The sequence below is a fragment of the Thermobia domestica genome, chromosome 16, assembly GCF_964235325.1.
Source record: "Thermobia domestica chromosome 16, izTheDome1.hap1.1, whole genome shotgun sequence".
Taxonomy (NCBI): Eukaryota; Metazoa; Arthropoda; class Insecta; order Zygentoma; family Lepismatidae; genus Thermobia; species Thermobia domestica.
The window spans coordinates 14,493,548-14,519,891 of NC_137469.1; the positions used below are offsets into that span (position 1 = coordinate 14,493,548).

Genomic DNA, 26,344 nt, shown 5'->3' on the forward strand with positions numbered 1-26,344 from the left:
AGCTCTAAGTATTTACTAGCGCTATATATTTTACCAGGACAGAACTTCCCATGTAGCATTTTGGGTTGGCAAATGGTTGGGCCACCGACCATAGTTGGTTGGCCAACGGTGACTTTGGCGGTACTGCAAATCGTTATGCCAACAATTATTTGCAACGTTGGGTCAACAGAAGATTGTGTACAGTTGGCCAACCAACCAATGGACGACAGTGTGCCAACTATGGAGGAGTTGGGCCAACGAAATTCCAACAAAATACCAACGAGAAACTCACAGTTGGCCAACGATCGTTATCCTACAATCTACCAACTATGGTGTAGTTGGGCCAATGGAATGCCAACAAAACACCAACGTGGAAAAAACAGTTGGCCAACGATCGTTATCCTACGGAACGCCAACATTGTGACAACAAAATAGAACATCGTCTTTCGATGTGTTGCCGAAACAACGATGCACCTACGTTGAACCACTGTTTTGTTTTCGCTTGTTGGCATCGATGGTTGATGGATTGTCGAATTTGCCGTTGGCATTTTGATAGTGGCTTTGCCAACGATGCCTACAAATAGACAACGGTTGGCACACCGTTTGACAACGAAAATGTTACTTAGGTTGTTTGGAAAATAGATTTGTATCAGGAAGAGGACAATTACCAGACTATCAGTTAGTTTCAAAAAAAAAAGATCTGTTTATCATGGTTCTCACAAATTAATTAACTAAGAGAGCTGATTATCTGGAAATAAAACTTGTTTTTTACATCATCAACAACTCTTAATATTTCACACATTTAGTTGATGTTGCCAACAAACCATGGACAACAACTGCAATTCTTTATTACAAGATCCTAATACCTCTTAATGAACAGGGCCAGCCGTAGGCCATTTGCCGCCCCGTGCAATGATATCACTTGCTGCGCCCCTTTTCCGGAAAGAACAAATCTTAAAAGCCCCGATTTTAAATATGCTACCCCATCATAAACAACGAAGGGAAGGGAAAAGCACTCACACTCAGAAAGGCACTCGCACTACATATACAACCTCATTGTGTATGTCTCTTTCAATAATAATCTACTATGTTCGTGAAAGATAAAACAAACTTATGTGCAGAGGAAAGATAGTAATCATTTTTATAGAATTCAATATCGAGCTTCAATTTCAATATATCAGTTGGCAATTCTAGTGCAACTACCTCTTTTATCTTTATTTTTTGATTTTGCTTCTATATCTGTTAAAAAATATTTTTTTAAAAAAACTTGTTTCCATCTTCAATGGTAAGGAACTTGTTTGTGACAAAGACAAGACTAGTTTTCATATCAAAACTGTGATGGAACTAAATGGAACAGGTGTTCGTTACTGTTCGAGAATTGAGTTCTTATATTTGACAACAATCAAGCAATTCTTGCTGGAATTTGTTTGATCATTTGCTTTAGCATTGTTCATGTGATCTTAAAGTAATGCAACTTAGACATGAGTTATGAATGTAGTATTCGAATAGAAGGTCAGCTTAGCAAATTTAACTACCATCATCATGAAGTCTGTTTCCAACAAGAAATATTTATTTTAAATAATATAATTATGAATTTTCCCGCCCCGTATGAATGCACGTGTTGCACATATGGTAAAGCAGGCCCTGTTCATGAACAGTAAGTAAATTCAGTCTTGATCCATGAAATTATATACAGACGTTTGAGTATGTAGTTGTATAGAAATACCACGATATACATATGAGATTATACCAGTGACTACGATATATATTTTACATTATATTTATTTATTACATTACATTATATTATATTATATTTATTTTACATTATATATACTCACATCACAAACTTGGATAACAATCTCCTCTCTATATTAATAGATTAATATTTCTAGTGGGTCTATCACACTAAGTGCATTACTACATCATTTTAATTATTCAGAAGGGTGTTCTCCCGTTCCAACCTCATTATTTCTAATTTTTTGGACACAATGACCAACCATTTATAAATAGAAAATCACATCACTCAACATCAACTACATATACATGGTTTATATTTATATTATATGGTTTTATATTTATAAATGATTGGTCATTGTGTCCAAAAAATTAGAAATAATGAGGTTGAAACGAGAGAACACCCTTCTAATTAATTAAAATCATGTAGTAATGCACTTAGTGTGATAGACTCACTAGAAATATTAATCTATTAATATAGAGAGGAGATTGTTATCCAAGTTAGTGATGTGAGTATATATATAAAGATTGGTTTCTTCATTGATTCCCGGTGGGGGCACTCGGTGGAAAAAGTGTAAAAAGATTTTTCAGACCAGCTATTTTGAATGAGAGTTTACTGGGTTTTCCTCATTCCGGTTTTCTGAGTTTCCGGCCACGAGGCAAATGCCGGAGTGGTACCTAACTTCTAGTTCCCAGGCCGCTTCCTTCCTTCCCCTTTCCCCGGATAGTGTGCTCGCCGAGAGAGGTCCTCCCACAAACGTGTCGGGCTAAATGGCCTTAGATGCAGAAAGCCCAGAAATCTAAATCCTAAATCCTAGTTTCTCAATTAAGACAGTAGTATACTTACGATTTATTTGACTTCGTACTACCTGCATTCACAATCGGTTGAATACTTTAGTAGATTAGGTGGTTAATATAACCAACGACCTATAATAATAGTAACAGATATATCGCTGATTTAGAAAAACTAATTGTTATATGCCGATATACGAGAAATTCGATTTACAAGCACCCAGCCTAAACCGATCTCTTTCTTTATATGCTTCGTTGTAGTGATCTACGTTGTAGTTGTAGTGACTTCCTCTTCTTCACATACTTCTGACCTACCTATGTTGTAGTAACCACCTCCTTCTTTACATGTCTCTGACCTATCTACGTTGTAGTGACCTCACCTTCTTCATATGTTTCTGACCAATCTATACTGCAGTAACCCCCCTTTTTTCATATGCTTCTGACCTACCTACGTTGTAGTGATTTCTTCTTTTCCAAATGCTTCAGATCTATCTACGTTGTAGTGACCTCCCATTCTTCATATCCGTCCGACCTACTTACGTTGTAGTTAATTTCTTCTTTTCACATACTTCTGACCTACCTATGAGATAGATAAATCCCCTTCTTCACATGCTTCCGACCTACCTACGTTGTAGTGATTTCCCCTACACATGCTTCTGACCTACCTACACTGTAGTGACCCCTTCTTCACATTCTTCCGATATTACTACATCGTACAGACTTTTGCGGTGCAATGTTTGAGTGCAAAACATCCAACGTATTTAATATATTCAGGCCGGAGTTTCTTTCATCTTAAAGAAAATGTTTTTGAAATATGGGATAACGGTGCAAGATTTAAATACCCCTTCATCCGTACACTCAAGCGGCAATTTAAAGTCCCACATTACTGAAGAGTTAATATCAAGTCCACCCTGTATATAGAACTTACCCATGCTTGTAACGTTGAATGCAAGCGTGCCTCCAACACCAGGACTGATATTCCTTTGACAAGAGTCCGAACTACTGGAGAACTGGACCATGTCTTCCTGTTCTCGGTAAATGAAACAGAAGCGTCCAGCACCAATCGATGAACGACGCAGTGGGGTAGTTATCAGGTAATGCGTTCCGTTATCCTCCCATCTACCGTGGCAGTAATAGGCTAATGGAAGAAAAATTAAAAGTCCATTAATCATCAGGTTGAAAAGAAAAAACGTTTGTCATACATAGATACTACTTTCAGCAAGAATATGTCTTCTTGATTCTGTAACAAATCCAAGTACTTGATGTTAGAAGAACATTAATCCTTTACACTCCATTTTCATGGCATAGAAATAGTTTTCAGTAATTTCCCCCCGGAAATTTTGATTCTGTGTATTAAATACAGGGTGTTCCAAAACAACACCGCCAACGTTTGGGAGGTGACTCCTGACACCAAGATAAGACAAAAAGTATAGACCAACTTGGGTGCTCAAATGCTTCCTTTCGGAGTTACAGGCTGCCGAAAACATAAAAAAAAAATGAACTTTAAAGGTCCATAGTTCCAATACTATGGGGTCTACCGTAGTCGAGTCAAGACTTCACTTAGGAACTAGTACGTGCCCTATACAAATATAAATGTTTCAGCATCCTGCGGTACTCACGCAACATTTTTTATGGAGGAAGTTTGGCTATGAGCATATAATTTGAAGTACTCACCAAGCACCTCTATAAAAATTGTTGCGGAAATACCGCAGGATTCTGAAACATGGACATTTGTATAGGGTACGTACTAGTTTCTAAGTAAAATCTTGACCTTAATACGGTAGGTCCCGCCGTTTTGGAGCTATGGACTTTTAAATTTCATTTTTTTTTTTTTCATGTTTTCGGCAGCCTATAACTCCGAAAGGAAGCATTTACACACCCAAGTTGGTCTATACTTTTTGTCTTATCTTGGTGTCAGGAATCTCCCAAACGTTGTCAGTTTTTTTTTTTTTTTTTTTTTTTTGAACACCCAAATCAAACTGAAATTTAACTAACTCTTTTTGGCCTATTTTTACATCCAATTGAAGGGTACAAGGAAAGAAAGGGCTAATCGACATTTTCTAATTGTTTTCAGGAGAAGCAATTTAAAATATTGATGGGCACCTTCTTTCCCTATATAGCTTTGTTTCTTGTGTAAGTTTCTCTGCAACGATTCATTTTTTCTTCTTCAGAATATTCGTAGTGCATTTAGATGTTCAAACTAGCACCAACAGGTTGTGTCCATATTGGCGTTTTCGTAAAAATTGCAATGAGCCCCTTTTTTCGTGTACCTTTCAATTGTAAATCTTGTTTTCAAACACTTTAAAAAATTGAGGATATCTCAAAATCAGTCATTAAATATTGCTGCCAACCAATAATTGCTGACCATTCATCACCATTACCACCACTTCTTATGTTCTCATCTAGTACACTTTATTTTCTCTACTACGGCTTGATATACTTTCCAATTCATTCATATACAGGAATTTTTCTGATTACTTTCGCCAATACTGAAATGGTTTTCAGAGACTTCGAGCTAGAAGATAGGGTAGCTCATCGCCCTTAGTAGGCTAGTAGGGGATCTTGTTATAGCTAGTAGAGCAAGCAAAAATTTGACGATTCTGATTGGCTCATAGAGGTCAGTGGTCTTAGGCTCTGCCCCTGCAGAAGATTAAAAATAAGACCCTCAAGGGATACGTGGTATGACGTCATGAGATCACATGTTTTTCAAGAGTACATGAATAGTTTTTTACCCACAAAGGGGAACGAGTTGGACCATCATAGACCCTAATTCAAAACTCTCCGGTTTAATGACGTCATAGGGTTGAAGAGTGAGGACTAAATTTGAATTACCCACGAGAGTGTGATCTAAGACCATGTAACCTAATGACGTCATACTACGCGACCCTTGGGGGCGGGACTAATTTTGAATTTCCCGCGGAGGCAGGGCCTAAGACCACATGACCTTTATCAGCCAATAAGAATCGTCAAATTTTGCTGACTCGACTAGCTATAACGAAACCCCCTATCGTCATCGAAAAAACAAATCTGAAAAACATCGTGTTAGCTTTACTTTCAACCGGAAGTAAAAGAGCGCCAGCGTTACGACTATATTGAAGACAATTACAAGATGTAGTGGAAACAAGGAATGGTAGTAACAATGAGAATGGAATAAGTCTACCGAGATGAGACCACGGAGTACAAATTATGCTTGTGTGGCTGAGAGACGATGATTAAGGCAAGTGAATGATGATGGAAGAATTGGTGGAATAATAATTTGAGAAGAAAACCCACGATGTTGTCCACCACAAACTTACATGGTCGGGATTTAAACCAGGGACCCCACACACTAGAGGTAATCGCTCTACCACTAAGCCACCGTGCCCACCTTCCCGACACAGAAGTGGTCGGAGTAATTTACTCGGCTTACAGCCAAGTTAAAAACGCAAAAGCTTAATTGACGCGTTAAATTGAATATCTACGTGAGTATCAGTGATGGCGAATACATAACACACTTGCACGAACTCAATAGCATGTTGATACATTGAAAGGGAAAGATCTTATTTAACCACTGGTCATGAAAGCACGAATTTTTAAATAGGAAGTTTATTGAGGGAATATGAATATGCTATTCACTTGTACAAATTCAGTATTAGCAACATATTGGAACGGAAAGGTACCTTTGAAGCACTTTAAATAAAGGCACGAAATTTGAATATGACTAATTCTTTAGATAATATGATACTTCAGATACTATGAAGTATCATTCATTTGCACGAATTCAATATAAATCTAAGTGGCACATTGGCAGTAGAAGGTTTGTTCTGAATCACTGAACATAAATGCAAAAAATTTAAATACGGGTAGCTCTTTGTTCAGAGTATACGAATTATCATTCTTGTGCGAATTAAAAATAAGTGACTCATTCAGAGTGCAAGTTCTGTTTACACGAAATTTTAATATGGCTAATTTTTAGTTTAGAGAATATGAATTATCATTTACTTGCACGAATTTAATATGAGTGAGGCATTCGGAGGGAAAGTTTCTTATGAACCCTTGACAATAAAGGCACGAAATTTGAATATGCATAACTCTTCGTTCAGATTCTTGTCACTCTCTGCACGAAATTTTTTGAATAAGGATAATTCAGATAATATGAATTATCATTCACTTGCACGATTTCAATATGAACGACACATTAGAATGGAAGATTCCTTTTAAACCACTGAACATAAATCTATAAAGTTTAAGTATGGTTAGTTCTTGGTTCAGAGAATACGAATATGCCATTCACTTGCACGAATTCAGTATGATTAATGCATTGGGAGGAAAGGTTTCTTTTGAACCTTTGAACATAAATGCGCGGCATTTGGTAACGAAAATTGTTTTGTATCATAGACTGCGAATACATTATCTACTCGCATAAATTCAGTATGTGGTAGCTGACGCATAGGAAGGGAAAGGTTTCTTTCAAACCTCTGAACATTGCGGTACGGCGTTTAGTAAGTAGAATTTTTTTGTGCCAGTGACTACGAATCTGTTATTCACTTGCACAAATTTAATACAAGTTATGTAGATGAAGAGAGCCCAGAAGACAAAAGCCATGGCGGTAATTATATTTAATTGGCTATATGGTTGATAATGTTGGATATGCATATTAAGTAAAAGTATTTATTATGAACCAAATATTTCTAGTATATTTAACGAAATATCACTCTTTTAACCAATATGTTTTTATTCTCTGTGTGTCTTATTCTTCATGAAAAGCAAACACGTAAATCTAGCTGAGAAAGAAATAAAAACCTTACAAGATCTAGTTACAACTTTTATGGTTTAGCTACACTTGATTTCCCTATGGATACTACACTAGGATTAACATTCTATTGGCATGCATACAGCAAGGTCCTCCATAATCTCTCTCTGCTCCGGATCTTTGCTTCTTGATACGTTTTTTTGTCTTTCTGCTTGTGCACTGACAGACTCTTATTCCGCCAATCTGAGGGTCTAAGTCCCCCAGAGAGGAGGGACGCCTCTGTTCATCGTGTGTGTCGCACGGACTGCGACATCCAGATCATCTCGGAGTTCGCACGTACTACTTCATTCTCATCCGGAGAACAGAGGGATCCTGTTATCTCTAAGTTCCTTGACTCCCCATCGTCCTTCCACACATACAATCGACGTGTAGAGGGAGACGCTGTCTTTGTGGACGGGATATCAACATCTCCTACGAATGCCCTTTCCATTTTTTTTCCCCTTTTTGGTTCGACCCCTTGTGTGTGTGACTTTTAGTTCCATGTGTGTGCTGGAGGAAAGAAAAGCCTATCTTGCACCATCTTTGTGATCCAAAAACTGCCACTTAGAGCAAATAAAGGAAATAGAGACCCTGTTTTTTCGCTTTCTTCTCGTGTTAGACCCCAACATCAGATTGTCAATATATACTTGAAAGGGAGAAATACCATGCTATGAATTGTCTTTACGCAATACTCAAAGATAATTTAATTCTCGAATTGAATACAAATTGTTAATTTATAGTTAAAAGACACCCATATTATATTGTATATTGTCTACACGTAACTCTCAGTGAAAATTTATTACTTGAAATGTACACAGTTCGTCAATTTACCTTGAAAGGAAGAGCATCAAATCGAGTATTGTCATTACTCAGGAACAATTAATTTTATTTAAAAAAACAACACAACTCCTATATATCATTGAAAGTACTGTAGATAACATGACATTGTAAATTATTTTTACTTAATATTCGGGGATTATTTATACCTAAAAATGTAAACAAATTTCAATTTATTCTTGAAGCAAAGCAACACAACATGATGTATTTACACAAATAGTCATTTACTATTTATTTAAAATGTAAAGAAATTCCTGATTTATTCTTGAAAAATAAGAATACCGCACTATATATAGACTGCACATAATATCAGAGATAATTTAATTCTCTGAATGTATAGTAAACGTCAATTTGTCCTTCAAAGATAAGAATACTGCACTGTATATAGTCTGCATGAAACACTCAGAGATATTTTAATTCTCTATATGTATATTAAACGCCTATTTGTCCTTGAAAGATAAGAATATCGCACTGTATATAGCCTGCAGGTAACACTCAGAGATACTTTATTTCTCTAAATGTATAATAAACGTCAATTTATCCTTGAAATATAAGAATACTGCACTGTATAAACCCTATATATAGTTTGTACGTAATACTCAGAGATGTTTTAATTCTCAAAATGTATAGTAAACGTCATCTATCCTTGAAAGATAAGAATACTGCATTGTATATAGCCTGTACATGGTACACGCTATTATATAGCCTGTACATGGTACACGCTATTATATAGCCTGTACATGGTACACGCTATTATATAGCCTGTACATGGTACACGCTATTATATAGCCTGTACATGATACAGTAAACGTAAATTTACATTTGAAAGATTACAAACAATACTACATTATCTTAGCTTAACCCACCTGGTAGTAATTCATTGCTCTAAATATAAATCTATTATCTATGCTCTTGGAAAAAAGATAAATCCGTACTGCGTATGTCGTTATACAACTTCAGTGATAAATTATGTATGACATTGTAAACAAAATATATCTTTTTATTCTTAAAAGCGAACAGGAAGCGATAGTATTGGACAGTTCAAACATATAAGCATACGATGAATTGATTCTTATAAAAAGTAAATAACGGAAATATTACTTTATGTAGCGGTACGTGTTGTTCTACTTCCGACATAAATGGAAAAAGAAGTAATTTATCCTTGTTACAAGTGTACACTTGAGGAGAACAGGAATGTATTGATTTTCATGCTACATTCATTACAAGGTACGTAATTAATTACTAAGGAAAGTAAATAATTATACAACTTCAGTGATAAATTATGTATGACATTGTAAACAAAATATCTATTTATTCTTAAAAGCGACAAGAAGTGATGTATTGGACAGTTCAAACATATAAGCATACGATGAACTGATTCTTATAATAAGTAAATAACGGAAATATTACTTTATGCAGCGGTACGTGTTGTTCTACTTCCGACATAAATGGAAAAAGAAGTAATTTATCCTTGTTACAAGTGTACACTTGAGGGAAAACAGAAATGTATTGATTTTCATGCTACATTCATTACAAGGTAATTAATTAGTAAGGAAAGTAAATAATTATTAAATTCTGAATAAAAATAGTTCATCAATCATTGTGTCATGGTTTGTTTTACAATCACTTCATAATTTTATTTTTGCTTCTAATGTTAATAAATTATTTGTATCTATTCTGAAAGCAGTAAGAATGCAATATAAACGTTGTATTGTCCAATCTTTTCTTTATTTCATAAATTTCCAAAATCAGCCTTTTATGCCATTTTATGCTGAAATAATTATTAACATAGTCTCAAGAGGAATGGAAAAGGAATCGGAATGAAGTTTGTCACATTCTATGTTCCGAACTATTATAAGGGCCGCGGTGGCTCAGTGGTAGAGTTTTTACCTGTGGTGCATGGGGTCCTTGGTTAGATCCCAGTTCACCCTGTTATTATTAGTCTAAAGTTCCATCTAGAATTCTTACAATTGTCACTCATCAGATCTTTGATTTTTGGCGACATCTAAATTTAATATTTTTAATATTATACACTATTTGCTTATGTTGAGTTCCATTTACTATGATTTATAAACCTTTGCATAAATTGGCATGTGCATAATTACATAATACCCCTCTCCCTTTACTCTTTCTGAAGGGCCACGGTGGCTCAGTGGTAGAGCGTTGACCCCTGGTTCGATCCCAGCTCGCGCCAAGTGAACTTCGTGGTGGCCAAACACCGTGTGGGGAGGTTTTCTCAGGGTTCTTCCGTTTCCTCACACTCTCTCCATTCCACTATTGCATTCATTTCTCATCATCACCGTTTCCTTTAGCCTAGCTGGCATAACCCTGGGACGTAAAACTTAGAGATTTCATTTCATTTCCCCCCCCCCCCCCCCCGAGGCATTATTTTGAGTTCGTCTTTTGAAACTGAGAAAGAAAGTCCTGACGAAAGCCTCAGGCAGAATGATCGTATTTGAAACATTCAAACTTACTGATTGTAAATCAAGAATTCTAACCACTAGACCACGTGTATTTGTTATTGCAAAATGATTACTTATCAATTAAAGTCCTGTGACACAGATGTTTTTATTATTTCAAGATTTGAGTAAATTTATTGATTCAATCATTTCTTTTCAACTTTATTGGAGACATGGTGGCTGAATGGTAGAGTGCTTCTCTCTAGCATGTGGAATTCCTGGTTCGACTCCCCGTCAAGTAAGTTTGTAGTGGACGACATCGTGTCTGTGTGTATTTTCCTTCTGTTTCAACCCACATTCGCATTCCACTAATTCTTTCATTATCATTCACTTGCCTTACTCATCGCCATGAACATGGGACATTAAATTGAAAAAAATTCATTTCATTTCATCTTTTTAAGCTTTAAGGATATTTAAGATAAGTCAACTGATTAATGAGGGATTCAAACCACTAGTCGGGCTTGTAACCTAGCAACATCATCAAGAATCGATCCCAAGACCACCAAGCTCAACCACTAGACCATAAAGTGACTCAGGAATGATACGAGAATGTAGGTTACTTTGAAGAAGTACCATGCTCGTTCCTCAAATTTTGCGAAACTTTTTTTTTAAACTATTACTCTTAAACTAAAAGCATCAAGATAGCTAAAGTTATTTATAGCATTTATTATCATAAACAAACATTTGTCACTTATCTAACTACAGAACTAGTGCTTTTTATTTCGCAAGGAAAGTTTCTATGTATTCTTCAAAATTTGTACGTATGAATAAACATTTTTTACTTTTTTAAAGATGCTCCTCGCTATCAACGTAAGTTTCTCAATGATATTCTCAATGTAATTAAATAAGAGACAAATTTAAGAGAAACACTTCAATATAATTAAATAGATCACCACAAATTTGGGACTTTGAATGTACGAGATTTGTTCAAAAACTACAAATCCTACTCTTTCCCATATAAACCAATGAACAGCGGAAGACTTTCTATAGTGTAGTATGTAGAGGGGACACTCATGCGCAGTTGGGAACTTTTTCCCGGTGGGGTGCTGACTGCCACAGCCAATTATTGGTGCTGATTGCCAAGACTGGCACTGATTGCCAATATCAAGGTGCTAACTGCCACGATGACGTGCTGACTGCCACAAGCCTGAGAGAAAGTTGTTAGACGTAACATTACCGGACGCCAAGAAGCATGAAAGAAACTAGATGATCCTTAGGATCGTGTTGTTCAGATCAACATCTAACAAAGATAAAAAGGTCTCTGTATGCACACTCATGTCCAAAATTATTGTCGCATGATTATAAATATGTTGTTCTAGTAATATAATTTGATAACGAATTCGCCCGGTATTTCGTATAATGTTAGTATGTGTATAATCGGCAAAGACAAGTATGTGGTAAATTTCATGTCAAAAGAGCAGTAAATAAGAACAATAAAACGAAAATAAATTTTCTTGTCCATTTAGTTACATTTTATTTTACTCATTATGATTTTCGTATTTATAATTCTTTTCCTATGAAATTTATCACAAATATAAATTGCCTGATCATACACATAATATAAGTATTAAAAGTATCAAATTATATTCTTACGAGAAGACAGTTATAGATATGCGACAATAATTTTGGACATGAGTGTACTTTCAGTTTTGTCAGGGAGCGGTGCGTACAAAATTGGTACGATTTATGTATTCTCACTTGAACTCCCTATGTCAGCATGAACTGTGTACAGCTGTGCAAATTGTTTCGAACAGCTCTTGAAAGTTCCATCAAAAAAAGCACTGCTGGCTGTACCTCACAAGGGAAGTTCAGGAGAAAGCACTCGCCTGCAGAGAAACTAAGCATGCCATTTGAAGTCCCAATTTATGCTGATTACAACAAGCTAATAAAATTCCTGTAGGTTGAGAACGGTTCGAGATATTCAACTTGGAAGTTTATAAGAGAAAATGAGGATATACGCATTTATACGCGTTAAGTACAACATAATTAATAACGAATATTGACATACGAATTGAAAGCTATCGGAAGTAACAGAAAAAAAGTGTTTCGCAATAACTAACGGGTTTGTTAGATACAATTAGTCATTACATTGTTCACAATAATCATAGGTTAGAGATGAAAATTGATCACTATTGTTCTTCTGTTTTATGAAGAAATGACGCAGGCAAAATACTCCCTTGCACCATGAACATTTTATATGTGCAATTGTGTTGCATCCGTCAAGAGAACAGTTCGCAGAACCCAAGCAAAAAGCAAATTCGACAAGTGATTCAAAAGTTATAGGCCTATAATTTGTTCGTAACCTGCCTTGCAGAACGCAAACTGAAACAATCCAATGTATCGCGGTGATCGGAAGTGATTCGTATGGACAAGAACTTTATTTGATTGTTTCGTTGGTACATTATAACATCCAGATGAAGAAGATTCATACTATGTACAAATCTCCTGCCATAATCTTTGATTGATCGGAATCAAAACACATCAAATGGTTGCACAAATCGTGTGCAATTCTTTGGTATATTCTCAACCATTAGGTCTTTGCCATCCGTCATGCAACTTGTAATGGACAATTTGTCTGTGAATGGACCCCAGTGATCAAGAAATACCAAGTTCAAACCATCAGGCTTCGCCATTGGTGAGAATACTTAACGCATTGAAGCGTACATCCACTCATTTTCTCATATAAATTTCCAAGCTGAATATCTCGAACAGTTCTCAACGTACAGGAGTTTTATTACCTGTTGTAATCAGCATGAATTGGTCCTTCAAATGACATGCTTATTTCTCTGTATGCGAGTGCTTCTATCAAACTTCCCTTGTCAGCTGGCTTCAGACCATCATATCCATTAAATAATACAATAAAACAATTAATATAAACAATGAAATGTGCAAATTGTACATATAACAGAAAAGGCAATCCCTTTATAAACATCCAAGTGTATGTCGTTCCACTTAGTGAGCAACTTTGTAACTTATAGGATGCCACATAGATTTGCTGTGATGATTACTAAATTAATCCCTACTAAATTAATTAATAATCATAAATTTAGTATGAGGGATTAATTCCTCTCTTTCCAAATACAGTTTCTCCCAGTTTCTCTGAGTGTTGGTGTCTGATGAAGAGGACGTTAGGTCCTTGAAACTGTAACACATTGTAAGTATAGTTTTTAATATATTTCATTCTGCTCTGGTGAGAACTGTGTTTTATTTGTTAAGATATAAACAATATAGATATAAACAATTTAGATAAGTAAAGACATACTTACTTCCAACTAAGCTTGGCTGCATACAGTCAGATTTGAACTCCATGGTGTCCATAGTCAAACAACCTGCCATGAGCGTTGTGAAATCTTGTGAGCAAGGGTTTGAATCCCGTACAGCTCTATCCTCTCGGCTAACCCCAGTTACACTAAATTTCCCAATGTAAGGACATTGCTTTCGTTCTGGACGTGACGCTGTAATAAATAAATAAATAAATAAATGAATAATAACAATGAATAGTAGTAGTAGAACTATTCGGACCCATGAGGAACAGGAATGAGGAATAGCGGAAACTTCATAACGAAGTACTGCATAGTTTATTCCGTTTACCAAACATTGCTAGGGTCGTCAAGTCTAGGAGGTTTAGGTGGACAGATCATATAGCCAGAATGGAAGAAAGTAGGTACGCTTTCAAGGTTTTGACTGGGAATCCAATCGGAAAACGACCATTAGGAAGACCTAGGCACAGACGGGAGGACAATATTAAGATGGATCTCGCAGAAATAGGAATAGAAAGTAGAAACTGGATGCAGTTAGCTAAGAATAGAAGTCAGTGGAGAGCTTTTGTGAACGCGGCATTGAACCTTCTGGTTCCATAGGCTATATAGCTAATTAGTTAATAGTTGCTACGTCCTCTAAGGTAGTGCTTAATCCTTTCAATGATATTTCATTGATTCAAAGATAGTATCAGATTTTATGATCAAAATTTTCTTATTTATTCATTTGTATAGTACAAGATATAACATAATGGCCATTTTGCAGGGAAACATACAGCAACAAGAGTAAGGGGATCAAATGAAATAGTATAACAAATATTAAAAAAAAATAAAATATTAACAAATCTAGACCTGAAATGCCAAATGATCTAATTACCAAAACTATAAAATATTGTTCTGTCGATGATGTGTGACCTACATTTCCATGCTAATGCTCTGCTATGAGATCTAAGTGTCAATACGGCTCTATGTATTTGTAATAACCAGGGACGAATAGGCCCATCGGGATACCGGGAGAATCCCGGTAAACCCCCCGTCAATAATAAATGAATGAGGCCCAGAAGAAGTGGAATCATACTATAAATAATAAAGTATGAATATTCTTATGAATGAATTGTGGGCCCTGTACTATAATGCCCTCGGGCCCTGGCTGTAATATCTATCCGCAAGTGGTAATAACTGCTAAAAAATGCGCTGTGTGCATGAAAATTTTTCATATTGTGAAAGTAGGAATGCTTTTCTTAGTTTCCTTGTACACCGGTTTTTGTCACTTAGATCATTTAGCATTTCAGGTCTAGTCCCCTGACATAGGGTAACTCGTTTGTTATCAAAGGTACAACAAAATGTAAGAGAGGAAACCGTCTCCAAATATGATGTTTTCAATCTAAAGTGAAAGCATTATTATTTCAAATCGGATGAGCCGTTTGGGCTATACACTCTTTATGCGCCCAATGTTAAATGAAAATACAACGTTGTCATTTAATTGGACCCACAACATAAGTGAATGAAGTTACTGCGTTTTACGCTAACGTGTCGATCGCCAACCCCCATTTCAAACAGTAACTTCATTCACTTATATTGTGGTCCAGATAAATGGTAACATTGCATTTTCATTTAACATTGGGCTCATAAAGAGTGTACAGACCAAACGACTTGTCCGACATCATATTTGGAGACGGTTTCCCCGCTTACATTTTACTGTAACTCTGATAATAAGAGCTACCCTATGTCATGGGACTTTTGAGACACCCTGTATATTACATAACAGTATGTATAACGTACTTTGCAAAATACGGGCTGGAAAATTCTTTCAAGGGTAAATATATTGACTGCACGGAAATCTTTTGGGTTGAATTCAATAGGAAGCCGTATATGGACCACTTGTATGCAATGGACTAATTCCTTCATTCACTTCTATACCTTTTTTAAGAAGACTTTTGTACACAACAAATAATAAGACTATGAAATGCATAGCTTTTGTTTACTTCAAATTTCCTCCCTGAAAAGTTTCGGTTTTAGTTTTAAGCCCCTTAACAGTCAAGCATCCCATATGAGTAACCTCTTAACTATTACAAGTTCTGTTTCAGATTATAAAGTATACTCGTATTCCGTGTAGTGAGAATAAATATTTGGAAATTGAGAGAGTGAAAGTTTAATTTCCAATTTACCATTTAATGAAGAAATTTTTTTTTTCGATGAGTACTGCATGATTTTATATTAAGTGTTCATGGTTATATTCTTAGTGGTTGATCCACAACATTTTGGGACTGGGATTCTGTTACGAGCAATGGCTAAGGAAAAGGTGAGAGATGGATTGTCAAGCTTGGAAAGATGTGTACGATAGGCCATAAACTAAATAAGAGAACAATATTCCACTGCAGGAGAAATTAAGGTTTGTGATACCAGCAGCTAAAGTTATCGAAATTTGAATTTCTGTAAATATATATAGCAGTTCTAACATATCCATAATGTTATCATGTAACTTTAACACCAGTAATATACTGGATAAAAGTAAGGCACTTATGAAGAATTTTAAATTTATTTTTGCTTTTAAAATTTATATAGTTGATGTAGAATCAATATATTTTTCATCATCCTGGCTTTAAGGCTACAATCAATATATTTTGTTTTAAGGTTACAAATATGTTTACGCTACGTGGTAATTATAATAGAATTCTGTATAGATACGTAATATTCATTCACTGTTCAATTTACCAGTAGAGTCCAATGTATAAGACAAAAGTAGTACGCCACGGTGCTGACCAAAATCAACATAGAGAACACACGTATATTTATTCTTACAGGACCCTATGGTATATGTTGTGGATGTACGGTATTGTTAGAAAAATACTTATATATTTCACTGAGAGCCAGAAGTTCTGAATACCTTCTCGGAAAACCAAATGAGATTCTGAATATGAAAAGTTATTAAAAAGGATCTAAATATTTATTGACAAATATACAAGGAAGTTCTGACCATTTATTATACTTATGAAAGAAATTTTCAATTTCTTGCTGACGAGTATAAGAGAAGTTCTTATTGAGATGGCATGCAAGAAGTTCTGAATTCTTATTGAGATGACATGAGAGAAGTTCTGAATTCTTATTGAGATGGCATGCAAGAAGTTCTGAATTCTTATTGAGATGGCATGCAAGAAGTTCTGAATTCTTATTGAGATGGCATGCAAGAAGTTCTGAATTCTTATTGAGATGGCATGAGAGAAGTTCTGAATTCTTATTGAGATGGCATGAGAGAAGTTCTGAATTCTTATTGAGATGGCATGAGAGCAGTTTTGAATTCTTATTGAGATGGCATGCAAGAAGTTCTGAATTCTTATTGAGATGACATGAGAGAAGTTCTGAATTCTTATTGAGATGACATGAGAGAAGTTCTGAATTCTTATTGAGATGGCATGAAAGAAGTTCTGAATTCTTATTGAGATGGCATGCAAGAAGTTCTGAATTCTTATTGACATACTATAAAAGAAGTTCCGAACTCTTATTCAGAAGATTTAAAAGAAGTTCTGAATTTTTATTGAAAAGGAATAAGCAGAAATTCTTAATTTTTATTGAGAAGGTATAAAAGAAATTTCTGAATACTTATTGGAAAGTATAAAAGAAAGACTTGAATATATCTATAAGAAAGATATGAACTCGTAAGTATGGAAATAGTACTGAATTCTTTCTGAGAAGTATACGACAAGTTTTGAATATTTTCTCACAAGCATAACAAAAAAATCAAAATTTTTCTTTTAAGAGAAGTTTCGATTTCTTGCTAACACGTTATAAAAAAACTGTTTAGAACACATATTTAAAAGTATAAAATAAAGTTCTGAATACTTTCTGCCAAATATTAGTAAAGTTCTGAATTCTTGCTGACCAAGTTTTAAAAGAAATTTTTAAATAGTTATTCCAAAACATAAAGTTTTGAACATATTTTGATAAATTTTTAAGGAAAATCTAAATACTTATTAATACGCCTAAAGGAGGTTCTGAATATATATTAATAAGTGTAAAATTCTGATTGGTTTCTAACAAGTATGAAAAGAGTTCTGAATACTTACCGGAAAATCTAAATAAAGTTCTAAATAATCTCTGACAAGTATAAAAGAAGGTCTGTATTCTCGTTGACAAGTTATAAAGGAAAATGCTGAACGCTTATTGCAAAATATAAAAAGAATAGTTTTGAATGTATTTTGATAAAATTATAAGAAAGTTCTGAATACTTGTTAATACGTTTAAACGAAGTTCTGAATTCTTACTGACAAGTATGCTATAAAAGAAAATTCTGAAGACTTATAAACAAATATTTGAAAAAGTCTTTAATATGATATTTGCTAATAAGTATATATATAAAAAGTTGTGAATGCTTCTTGTCAAAAAAAAAAAGTTCTAAATGTAAGTTCGTGCTGGTAAGTTTAAAAGATAGTTCTGAAAACTTACAACTATAAAGAAAATTTTGAATACTTACTGACAAGAGTCACAAAAGGAAGTGAGCTCTTATTGAAATGCATAGGTGAGCACGCATCCTCAGGTCTTCTAGCACCTACGCCTATAATAAAATAGAAATAGTTCATTATAGATTCATTTAATTATTATAAATGTAACAATATAATTAAATTAAATAGTAGGCAGAAAATGGAAACATAAATAATTGTTCTACAATTTTGTTGACAAAATGTTAAAAGTTCGACGAAACCATATATGAGAACTATTAAAGAGCAAAAAGAAGTCAAGGATAAGGTATTCCACATGTCACAATTCTCAGTACGCTTTCACAAACAATCCACCATGTTTTACTTTTTTTTTAATTCTCCCTAACGGTGACCAACCCCTGATTTATCACGGCCTTTGGTACGTTGTTTGGAAATCAACGTCATTATGAGAAGGCACTTACTTGGGTTTATATTCGTGGCAAATACCCCCTACTGAGAATCAAACCCAAGACCACACGCACGGAAAGCAAGAGCATTAGCCATGAACGGACACTAACAGTACGAGTTGCTTTTGCTGTAACTTCACACAGACAATTTAGAACACATCCTGCGATAAATCTGGATGTGTGGTCTAATGTGAATCCATTGAGGAAAAAAAAATCGTTGGTGGTAATCCAGAAGACAGTATGTGTGACTCACGAAAATTTAGTAGACGTGACGTCTGGCAATCTGGTTAGAATATATAGAAGCCATTCAACAAATAAGCGTTCTCATCTGACAAGACTCATATGAAGACAGACATTTATGAAAAACGAGAGACAGGAAGCATCATGGAATTCAGGACTTCTAAGAGGGAGAATGGGGGGAGTCTATTCTCATTTCTTTCTCGTTTGACCTTGTATATCTTCTCGTCATTAGATTCCATTTTGTTAAAGAGGAAGGTCTTAAGTTTCTTTTTAGCCAGATGTTAAGTAGCTACAGGTGCAGTCAAATAGTTGACATAACATTCACGTTCCTCTCTGCTTGATGTTTCCTCTTGCAGACGCCTGTGTGTCTATTTCCAAGACGAAAATATATGATACGTGTAACTGCTGGAGTTCAAGGTTAGTCGGATAAGCATTACAAATTTATATAAAAGTGGAACTACGACAGTCTTCTTTCTTGATACCTATATGATTAAGCCTAAATACAACAGTGGTTTCTTGACATGAATACAGAGTCCGAAAAACAGATTTTATGTCCATGGCTGGCTCTACCATTTGTATAACGTGTGCATTTGCACGGAGCGGCAAAATCTGTCATAAGTATATTGGAAATAGACTTCATGAAGATGGTAGTTAAATTGACTAAGCTGACCTTCTACCTGACATAGATCATGTTTTAGTCGCATCAGTTTAATGTCACTTGGACAGTGTTAAAGCAAATGGTCAAACAAATCCCAGCATAAATTGCTTGATTGTTGAATTGAGTTAATTTTGAGTTTAACGTCCCTTTCAGCAGCGAGGCTATATGATACGGGACTTACTGATTAACATGGAATCCGAACCACATGAGCTCCAGGCGGGAATCGAACCCGGGGCTCCCATGCCAAAGGCGTGTTCGCTAATCGCTTAGCCACAAAGGAGCTTTGCTTGACTGTTATCAAATACAAGAACTTAATTCTCGAATAGTAGCGAATATCTGCTCCATTTCGTTATCACAGTTTTGATATGAAAATTAGTCTTATCTTTGTCACAAAAAAGTTCATTATCATTGAAGATGAAAACAAACTTTTTTTTAAAAAATGTTAACAGATGTAGAAGGAAAACCAAGAAATAAAGATGAAATAGCTAGTAGCACTGAAATAGCAAACTGATATATTGAGATTGAATTCTATATATATATATAAAAAAAGGATTACCATCTTCCCTCTGCCGGTGGATTTGCTTTATCTTTCACTAACATAATAGAATATTATTTAAAGAAAAAAGTAGACACAACGAGATTATATTTGTAGTATTTAAGCCTTTCTGAGTGCGAGTGCATTTTCCGTCCCATTCGTTGTTCATGATGGGGTAGCATACCTAAAATCGTAGCTTTAAAGATTTGTTCTTTCTGAAGAAAGGCAGTAGGCAGAAAATTGCCTAGGGCTGCCTGTCTATGCTTCTCTTGTCTAATATTTCCATATCAATAGTGAATCATACAGCACAAACTCTAAGAGATGGGAATATATTGATAAGTAGATACATGGACAGATATTACAGATCAGGATTCAACGTCCCAAAAGGAGGTCTTATTTATTCATGTATTAAAACGAGAAGTAATTGAATGTATCATTTCCGGTCTAGTTTTCGGTTGAGGACAAAGTCCAGAGTTTAGCTCTCGGTGCGAACACAAATCGTTTGGGCGAACGGTCCTGAGCTCGATTCCCGGTGGGGGCATTCGGTCGAAAAAGAGCACAAAGCTTTTCCAGGCTAGCCATCCTAAATGTTGTTTTCCTGGATTGTCCTCATTCACACCAGGCAAATGCCGGGGTGGTACCTAGCATATAGGTCCCAGGGCGCTTCCCTACTTTCCTTTCCCCGGATAGTGTATTCGCTGAGGGAAGTCAGCCCTCAAACATAACAGGCTAACATGGCCATAGGTGCCGAAAGCCCAGAAATCTAATTCCTAATCCTAATCGTAGTGACGGGCTAGCATGGTCATAGATGCCGAAAGCCCAGAAATCTAATTCCTAATCCTAATCCTAGTGACGGGCTAACATGGCCATAGATGCTGAAAGCCTAGAAATCTAATTCCTAATTCTAATCCTAGTGACGGGCTAGCATGGCCATAGATGCCGAAAGCCCAGAAATCTAATTCCTAATCCTAATCCTAATGACGGGCTAACATGGCTATTGATGCCGAAAGCCCAGAAATCTAAAATTCTAAATCCCAACAAACGTTTGGAATCCACTCTAATTTGTATACCGAATAATGCACACCTAATATCGCTGTGCTGGAAATAAACTGAAGCTTAAAAATTCTACAATATTGTTAGTATATAATATCCTAAGGTTAGGATCAGGGACGAACGCAGGAGGGTCCAAGTCAAAGAATATAACATGTGGGAGAATTGACTGGTATACTACATTTATATAAAAGATTTGCAAACATGGGAAATTTGCTAATATATGTATATTTATATAAAATATTACAACACGTGGGAGAATTTGTTACAATACATTTATATAAAAGATTATACTAACATAATACTTTTGTGATTAGGAATTGCAGAGACATATCATTATAAGAGATGGAAGGAGTAAAAAATAAACGTTTTACATAGAGACTACGGATTGAAATAAAAAATAAAACCAAATATAAAATAAAGAGTTTGAAGACTTGGTGGATTTGTTTGAAAAGAAACTAAAACAAAGACCAGAAATTTGTCCGTTTCCCCGTTTAAACGTCTGGCATCTTGCCGAACACCTGGCCTTCCAAAATCCTTCTATTTTTTAAAAATGACTTCCTGTCGCTGGTAAACCAGATCAAAGCATGGCAATGTTAAAACCTTGTTCAAGAGGTGATTTTATGCTGCTTGTTTAGATTTAGTTCATTTAACAGAATATTATGTTTCTATCAGCTACCTAATTTATATACTAATGAAGCAAGAACCATTCCTAATATCAATTTGTTTTTTTTTACCGTAAACTGAACATAAGATTCTCTTTGATCTTTATACCGCTAATTCTTTGTTTAATCTCTGAAAACATTTACTTTGTGTCGATGAAAAACAGTGTTAAACCATCCAGGCTCAAGTGATATAAATAACCAGAACCTACCACAAGCACTGCTCTTGAATGTATGAAATATTTTTCCAGTTTGGTTTTTATCACTAGGAAACACTGCATTGCTTAGTTTAGCTTACAATATGTCAAATGACACCGAACATTCAGTTTCTGCCAACACACACACACACACACACAAAATGAAAAATTCAAACTTTAAGAGGTCTAATCACTTCGAAATTAAAATACCGTTAATTTTACAGTAATTATGTGATATCTTCCAATAGATGAAAGATGATCGAAATGTGGAACAAGAGCGCGCTAGACAATATTATTTTGCACGAGGTACCGTTATCACGAGTCACCTAGTAGCTTTCCGTTTGTAGCCATTTAGAGACGCAAAAAAATAAATGCCGATTTTCCAAATGGCTGGAAATCGAAAGCAGATAAGTGAGTCGTGATAATGGTATCTCATGTAAAATAATATTGTTTGGCGAGTTCTTGTTCCACTCTTAGATAATCTTTTATCTATCTGAAGATATCACATAATTACTATAAAATTAGACGTATTTTAATTTCACCATGATGGGCCCCCCTAAGGAAAAATGTAAAGGTCTTTTTAGTAGAATGGCAACATTAACTTAATTTTGAATTGTTTCTATACTGCTTCGTAGTCAAGCAGTAAGTGTGTTTTGCTTTTTGTGATGAAAGCTGACTTCGATCTCTGATTAAAGGAAACTGTATTTGGTACAAATCTCGTGTTAAATTGTAGAGATTCCTCGTGGAATATCGTCGATTGTGTGCCCTAGGCTTGGGAAATCCGAGTTTGATTACAGATCGGAGCTCCTTTAGATAGGATTCCACTTTAAGCTGTATGCCCACGTTTATATAACCTCGGCACAGAAAATTCTGTTTCGATTCCTGGTTGGAACTCATTTAGTTATGATCCCACGTTATGTTCTAGTTCACGTCTCATATATCCTCGACAGTGATAAAGACTACTAATCCAGCAACCAAGATTAAGCGGTATTTCTCTCTCATATCGTTTTGGCACTTTCCCTTAACCTCGAAAAAAACTGAGAAAGCAGCCACACGTACACTCTGTCGTCAGGCCACTGTAGTAGAAAAATATTTCTTCGTCTAAGTTTTATTATTGACAGAATCTTAGTTTCATGTAAATATTAAGAACGCGAAGTTTATTTTACACTAATATTTTCCAACCTTGTTTACTGGCGCTCCCATTGTGAACCCTGGATACTTCATGTCCCTCTTCTTGTCGCTTCTTGGTTTGACTACTTTTGCAATTTCTTATGCAGCACTGAATTTTTAAACCATCATTAATAATAATAATATTTAAATAATAATAATAATAATAATAATAATAATAATAATAATAATAATAATAATAATAATAATAATAATAATAATAATAATATAATTCTCAGCAATTTATATTTATTTCCAGCAAACCTTCTGCGTAGTACTATACTGTAGTATTATTATTTCTTTTATAACTTTTGTTCTTAATGGAACCAGGTTATTACTCAACTGTTATTTTGTATTTGTATGGTATTTATCACTTCTTTGTTACAATATTCGTAATATTTGTAATTACGAATATATTTATTTCTGTCAGCAGCTTGCGTCTCCTTGTTCACTCTTCACGACCCTCAGGTTGTAAAACACACCTCTACACTACTGCGTGGAAATGTAGATAAGAATGCACAACATTTTGGAAGGTTTCGGCATTGTCGTGAATGGGATTAAAATGTTATGGCATCCTTAATAATTTAACATTTCTTTCTTCTTTTTTTACAATTTGCCTGTTTTCCGGTTAAATCCTTTCTCAGGGGGACACCTATCTTCGTTTTCTTTATATTTTTCAAGCGAGTATTTCTTCCAGCTCGAATCGCCTTTTACCCTTTTCTCTATCTTTCATTTCATATCTTATCTTGTCTAGTTCCAGACGGTAAGGCCAATAAGTTCCCATTTCATGGGGACACCTCGAAAACTGGCATTCTTGGAGAGAAGTTTTTAGAAGAATTTAGTTATAATACAAGAATGTGAATACATTGAGCAGTATCAAAGGTTTAACGGTTGCTATTGAGCAGTATCAAAGGTTTAACGGCTGCTATTGAGCAGTATCAAAGGTTTAACGGCTACTATTGAAAGAAACAGATTGAGAGAGTCTCTTTTCGTTAGACCTTTGAAAATCTGTAGCTCATGTTGAGGAAATAGTAGGACTGGCTAAATCATGACAACAATTCAAACTATTCAGCTTATTTACACATATTTTTATGAATATTTGGCAAAGAGAATCAACTGATCTGAAGATTTTGTATATACTGTACATATCAAATCATATATGGCAAGATGACTCACAAGTGCTCCACAGGTTTTTATCACCTCAATTTACAAGTAATTACTACGTTGTCAGTTCTAAGCTTGAATAAAGTGTAACTAGGGAAGCTGTGATATATATATATATATATATATATATATATATATATATATATATATATATATATATATATATATATATATATATATGGTGTCCTTAATGGGAACGTGTTAGTCTTACCGCATTGCCAAGGCTGGATAAGATCTGAGATGCAAGCTCGAAAAAAAAAAAACGGTGGACGGCTATTTGAGCTGAAAGAAACACTCGCTTGACAGGAATAAAGAAAAAGGAGAAAGGTGTCCCCACGAAAAGTGATTTAGCCTTTTTTCTTTTATTTTCTCATGTAGCAATCCTAACTGATCTAGAAATAGTTCATTATGAAGTTAAAACTAAGGGTTACTGATGGATTGGTTCGTGCATTGAAGATTGGTGCTATAATTATGGATTTTACAAGAAGCAACGTTATTGATCATCCGTGACGATGCAAGTTCAGGAGTCAATCAGATCCTAGCATATGGGCCTTGCAAGAGGTTTCCATGTACTAGAAACATCCGTGGTAGTCAGTAGATTAGAGAGGGGGGCTATTGAACCTTTGAGAATGAACCGCGAACAGTCTGATACAGTACAAACTGGCGTTGTCAGGGGTAGCATACTGTCTGGTAAATTTCACACGCCAACAAATCTTACTTGTTGACACTAGTGACGTAGGAGCACTGGTAATGATACGATGATGATGAGAAATAAATGAAACTGTGGATTGAAGAAAGTAAGAGGAAATGGGAGAACCCCGAGGAAACCCACCCACATACTGATTGTCCACCACAAAGCTCATTTGGTGCAAGTTGGGATTGAACCAAAGGTCCACGCACCAGAGGTGAACGCTCTACCACTGAGCCATCGCGGCTCCCAATATTCTTATTTGAGTTCATAGTTCACGAAAGGGCTCTCCCGGCCGAATGGCTTTTAGCTGTGCTATGTGAAGCCAGCACTTCCATCCACGTTATTTCTGCCTTTCGATACTGGAGTTTGTTCCCCGTTAATTAAAAGTTTCTCAATTATTTTACACTTCCGGACCAACACTGCTTCAGTGACACCGGAAGTCGAGCACAGGATTTACACTCAGCAGACGTACACGCACTAACTACTTAGCTGAAAGAAAATGAACGTTATATTTCTCCCTGCTTGTGTAGTGCCTAGCACCTGCGCCTTTGGTAAACATTTTACATGTTCCCCCGTCCCATTACCGGCAAGAGAGTATTGAGCACATTATAGTAGTTTGAAGTGTACAATAAACTATAGGTTTCATATAACTTAGGTACTGTAAAGGAATGTTAAATGCCAATAAAACAAACTATGAACACGCTCTACAAATAATAAATCTGAAGGTATAATCACAAATGAATACGACAGAATAAAATCATACACAAACAGTTTTCAATAGAATTTATAAGACAGTAAAAATGTAAAAGTAACAAAATAGACTACACATCTTTTAAAAAACGTAGCGACAAATTAATAAACGACGCTTTTCAGTCATGTGTATAGTCGTTTTTATGTGTCTCAGGATACAGCAAACTTTATTTAGTAGTGCGCACTTGTGGCAACATTTTAATGCATACAATCCACATATGGTGTGGTCATTTCCAACCCACTTTATACACTAGTACAATAACTCTTTGCAACCGCCATCTGTAGGCAACGAGTGTAATTAACTTTACACACACACCAGACAGTATTTATCGAAACAATTTTTTTTTTCACCCACTTCAACACAACTTTATTCTTTCCTCGTCTACAATGCAGGGAGAACAAAAAAATTAAAAACAATATTACTTTTCGTTCTATAAAAAATAGAGAGAATATTTTTTCCCTCCCAGTTTCTCATTCTATTTGTTTTTCATGTCCATTTCTTTCTTCAATATGTTTCTC

The 26,344-nt window shown here is 35.3% G+C and overlaps 1 protein-coding gene across 1 annotated transcript in view; it reads right to left on the reverse strand.

Moving 5' to 3' along the window:
- Positions 1–26,344, reverse strand: part of LOC145672920 (uncharacterized) — a 636,249-nt gene that overhangs the window by 12,724 nt on the left and 597,181 nt on the right. The window contains exons 9-11 of the mRNA XM_081742132.1: positions 18,301–18,381; positions 13,839–14,027; positions 3,434–3,643 (exon numbers count right to left, since the gene is read on the reverse strand). Of these exons, the coding sequence (XP_081598258.1) occupies positions 3,434–3,643; positions 13,839–14,027; positions 18,301–18,381 (480 nt within the window). The remainder of the gene's footprint in view (positions 1–3,433; positions 3,644–13,838; positions 14,028–18,300; positions 18,382–26,344) is intronic.